This window comes from Chaetura pelagica, unplaced genomic scaffold, assembly GCF_000747805.2.
Source record: "Chaetura pelagica isolate M959 unplaced genomic scaffold, ChaPel_1.0 scaffold439, whole genome shotgun sequence".
In the NCBI taxonomy this organism is placed as follows: domain Eukaryota; kingdom Metazoa; phylum Chordata; class Aves; order Apodiformes; family Apodidae; genus Chaetura; species Chaetura pelagica.
Window position 1 is genome coordinate 1 of NW_009954451.1, and position 3,172 is coordinate 3,172.

At 60.2% G+C, this 3,172-nt stretch overlaps 1 protein-coding gene across 1 annotated transcript in view; it reads right to left on the reverse strand.

Annotated features, from left to right (window-relative positions):
• Window positions 1–1,473: 1,473 nt before the first annotated feature.
• The window catches only part of SIRT6 (sirtuin 6), an 11,835-nt gene continuing 10,136 nt past the window's right edge, over window positions 1,474–3,172 (reverse strand). Inside the window, exons 7-8 of the mRNA XM_010004502.1 lie at window positions 2,678–2,801; window positions 1,474–1,939 (exon numbers count right to left, since the gene is read on the reverse strand). Of these exons, the coding sequence (XP_010002804.1) occupies window positions 1,598–1,939; window positions 2,678–2,801 (466 nt within the window). The 3' untranslated portion in view covers window positions 1,474–1,597. The remainder of the gene's footprint in view (window positions 1,940–2,677; window positions 2,802–3,172) is intronic.

Genomic DNA, 3,172 nt, shown 5'->3' on the forward strand with positions numbered 1-3,172 from the left:
TGTGAGGAGCAGCCCAGGGGGGGTGGGACAGGAGAGGTGGGGGGCTCAGCACCTCATTCCCTGGGGGGAAAAACCCCCTTGGGGTTGGCCCCTCTAGGGTCTTGCCCCCGGGTGTGGGTGAGATGGGGCTGCTGGGGTTCTGCTTGTCACTGGGGGATGAGACTGGTTCTCGTTGGCCTTACTGGGAGGGGAGGGGGTGCCCACTGGGTGCAGAAGGGGGGGGGGGTGGGTCAGGATGGGGCCTGGGGTGTTTGATCCTCGTGTTCTGCCTGGTTGGGTTGGGTTGGGTTTGTGCTTTATTTTTTTTTGCCTGTTTTTTTTTGGTTGGGTTTGGGGTTTTTGTTGGTTTTTTTTTTTAAGCTTTATTTTCATCTCGAAATAAAAGGTATTTTGGACAAAAAAAATAAATAAATAAAAAGCCACCTGGTTTCAGTCGGTGTGGGGGATCCACAGGGTGTGGGGGATCCACAGGGGTCTGGGGATCCATAGGGTTTGGGGGATCCACAGGGGCTTGGGGCTCCACAGGGTTTGGGGGATCCACAGGGGTTTGGGGATCTACAGGGGTTTGGAGGATCCACAGGGTTTGGGGGATCCACAGCATTTCAAGGACCCTTAGGCCAGGGTCACCTCCAGCCCAGGTGCCATGAGGTGCCAGGGACCCATGGTCAGACCCAGCTGGGGGCTGTGATGGGCACAGCAGGATGCTGAGGTGGGGGGTGGTGGGACTGGGACACCATCCCACAGCTCCCAGCTCTCCCTGGGCCAGCACTGGTCCCTTTCCACCCCCCACCCCCCCAAACCCCCAGCTCTGGGACCAGCTCTGAGGGCAGAGCTCAGGCAGGGGATGGGCACAGCTCCTCCCAGCCCCACTGTCCCCTGTCCCTGTGCCCTGCTGGGGTCTGCAGGGCACGTAGGGCCCCACACCCACCTCCTCGATGAGAAGGAAGCAGATTTGGGGATGTTTCTGGGGATCCACAGGGTTTGGGGGATCCACAGGGGTTTGGGGATCTACAGGGGTTTGGAGGATCCACAGGGTTTGGGGGATCCACAGCATTTCAAGGACCCTTAGGCCAGGGTCACCTCCAGCCCAGGTGCCATGAGGTGCCAGGGACCCATGGTCAGACCCAGCTGGGGGCTGTGATGGGCACAGCAGGATGCTGAGGTGGGGGGTGGTGGGACTGGGACACCATCCCACAGCTCCCAGCTCTCCCTGGGCCAGCACTGGTCCCTTTCCACCCCCCACCCCCCCAAACCCCCAGCTCTGGGACCAGCTCTGAGGGCAGAGCTCAGGCAGGGGATGGGCACAGCTCCTCCCAGCCCCACTGTCCCCTGTCCCTGTGCCCTGCTGGGGTCTGCAGGGCACGTAGGGCCCCACACCCACCTCCTCGATGAGAAGGAAGCAGATTTGGGGATGTTTGAAGCAGAAAACACCCCCCTTTCCTCCCCCCAGGCCACGGGTGCAGCTGCCCCGACACACGACTCGAGTGTATTTAATACATTAAAAAAAAGGGACAAGGTTTGAAGGGTATAAAAAAAACCACAGTCGGTAGGAAAAGGGGCACAGACGAGTGTCTAGACAGAGAGGGAACAGTCTGGGTCAGGTGAGGAGAGGCTCCACCTTCATCTTCTTCACTGCTGTGGGCCCCGTGTCTGGGCTGGGACACTCCAGCTTCAGGCTGTCCCTGCGATCGGCCAGCGTGGTCCCAAGGTCAGGGCACAGCCCACCCCTGCCATTGAGTGGGGAGAGGGGCTCCTCCTTCTCCTCCTTCAGCCCAGGAACTCCAGGGTCAAATCTGAAGAGCTGTTCAGGTTTGGTGAGCTCAGAACTTTCCACCACCACCGGCCCCGTCCACTCTGGGACCTCCAGGCTCAAAAGCTTCATCAGCTTTGTCATGACGTCGTCGACGTAGGCGTGGATGAGCAGGTCAGCCTGTCTGTCCTGGGGGGAGCCAGGGCAAGCAGGGCTCAGGGGACACACACGGTGTGTGGGGACAAATGTTCCCTCCCAGGGGGGTGTGTGGGGACAGGGTGGTGGCTCCAGAGCTCCTGTCCCTGGTGGGGCAGGAACTGACCCCGCGCCGTGGTGGGCAGGGCTGTGGGCAGGGTGTGGGTCACAGCAGGTAGACAGGGACATGGATGTGGGGCCAGAGCAGTGAGCCCAGGGACAAGGGAGCTCTCATGACATCCCAGAAACCCTCCCAGCTCTGGTTATTCCAAAGCTTTGGACAATGAGGACACCAACACCAGTGCTGAACACAGACCAAACTCCTCTGCCCTGTGTGGGTCACTCTGTGCAGTTATTTACTCAGACTGGAACTCCCTGGAGGACACATCAGGGCTTTGGGCTCAGTTTTTAGTCCACTCTTGAAGATTTACCTTCCATTTCAAGGTGTTTATCAGGAGTTGCAGGTTTAAAGCCTCCAAGAAGCCCAGCCTATCCATCTGGCTGCTTGGGAGGGGACAATGTGTGGGGACTGTCCCCTCCCTGGAGGTGTTCAAGGCCAGGTTGGATGGGGCTTGGAGCAGCCTGGGCTGGTGGGAGGTGTCCCTGCCCATGCAGGGGGTTGGATCTAGATGATCTTGAAGGTCCCTCCCAGTCCAAACCCTTCTATGACTCTATGACTAATGTGTGACAGGGCCAAGTGCCCCAGGGGGCAGGGAGGACACTCTCACTCACGTGTTTGGTTGCTTGCAGGTTGACTATGACCAGCTTCCCTCCCCTCTTCTTGGTGATCAGTGGGAGGTTGCCACTGGGTTTGATCTGCAGAGAGGTCCCCAGAGTGATGGAGAGATCAGCTTTCCTGGGGGGAAGGGACAAAAACATCCAGAGGAAAAGCTGGGGTTGGTTTGCAGGCTGCTTCTCCCACCCTGCTCCAGCGTGGACCCTCCATCCTCCCCAGCAGGGCCCAAAACTCTCTTGGCCACTTTCTGAGAGGGCTGGAGGGTGTTGTGCCCTGGGTGCAGCCTCAGGGCTGGGAGGTACAACCCAGGATGAACAAAGCCTGGCAGAGTGAGCCCCTGTTGTGCTGGGGGCAGGGGATGGGCAGCCTGGGCAGCCCCCAGGGCAGTGTCAGGGGCTGGGGGCAGGGGATGGGCAGCCTGGGCAGCCCCCAGGGCAGTGCCAGGGGCTGGGGGCCGGGGGGGGGGCACCTCGGGAGGGCCCCGGGGAGGG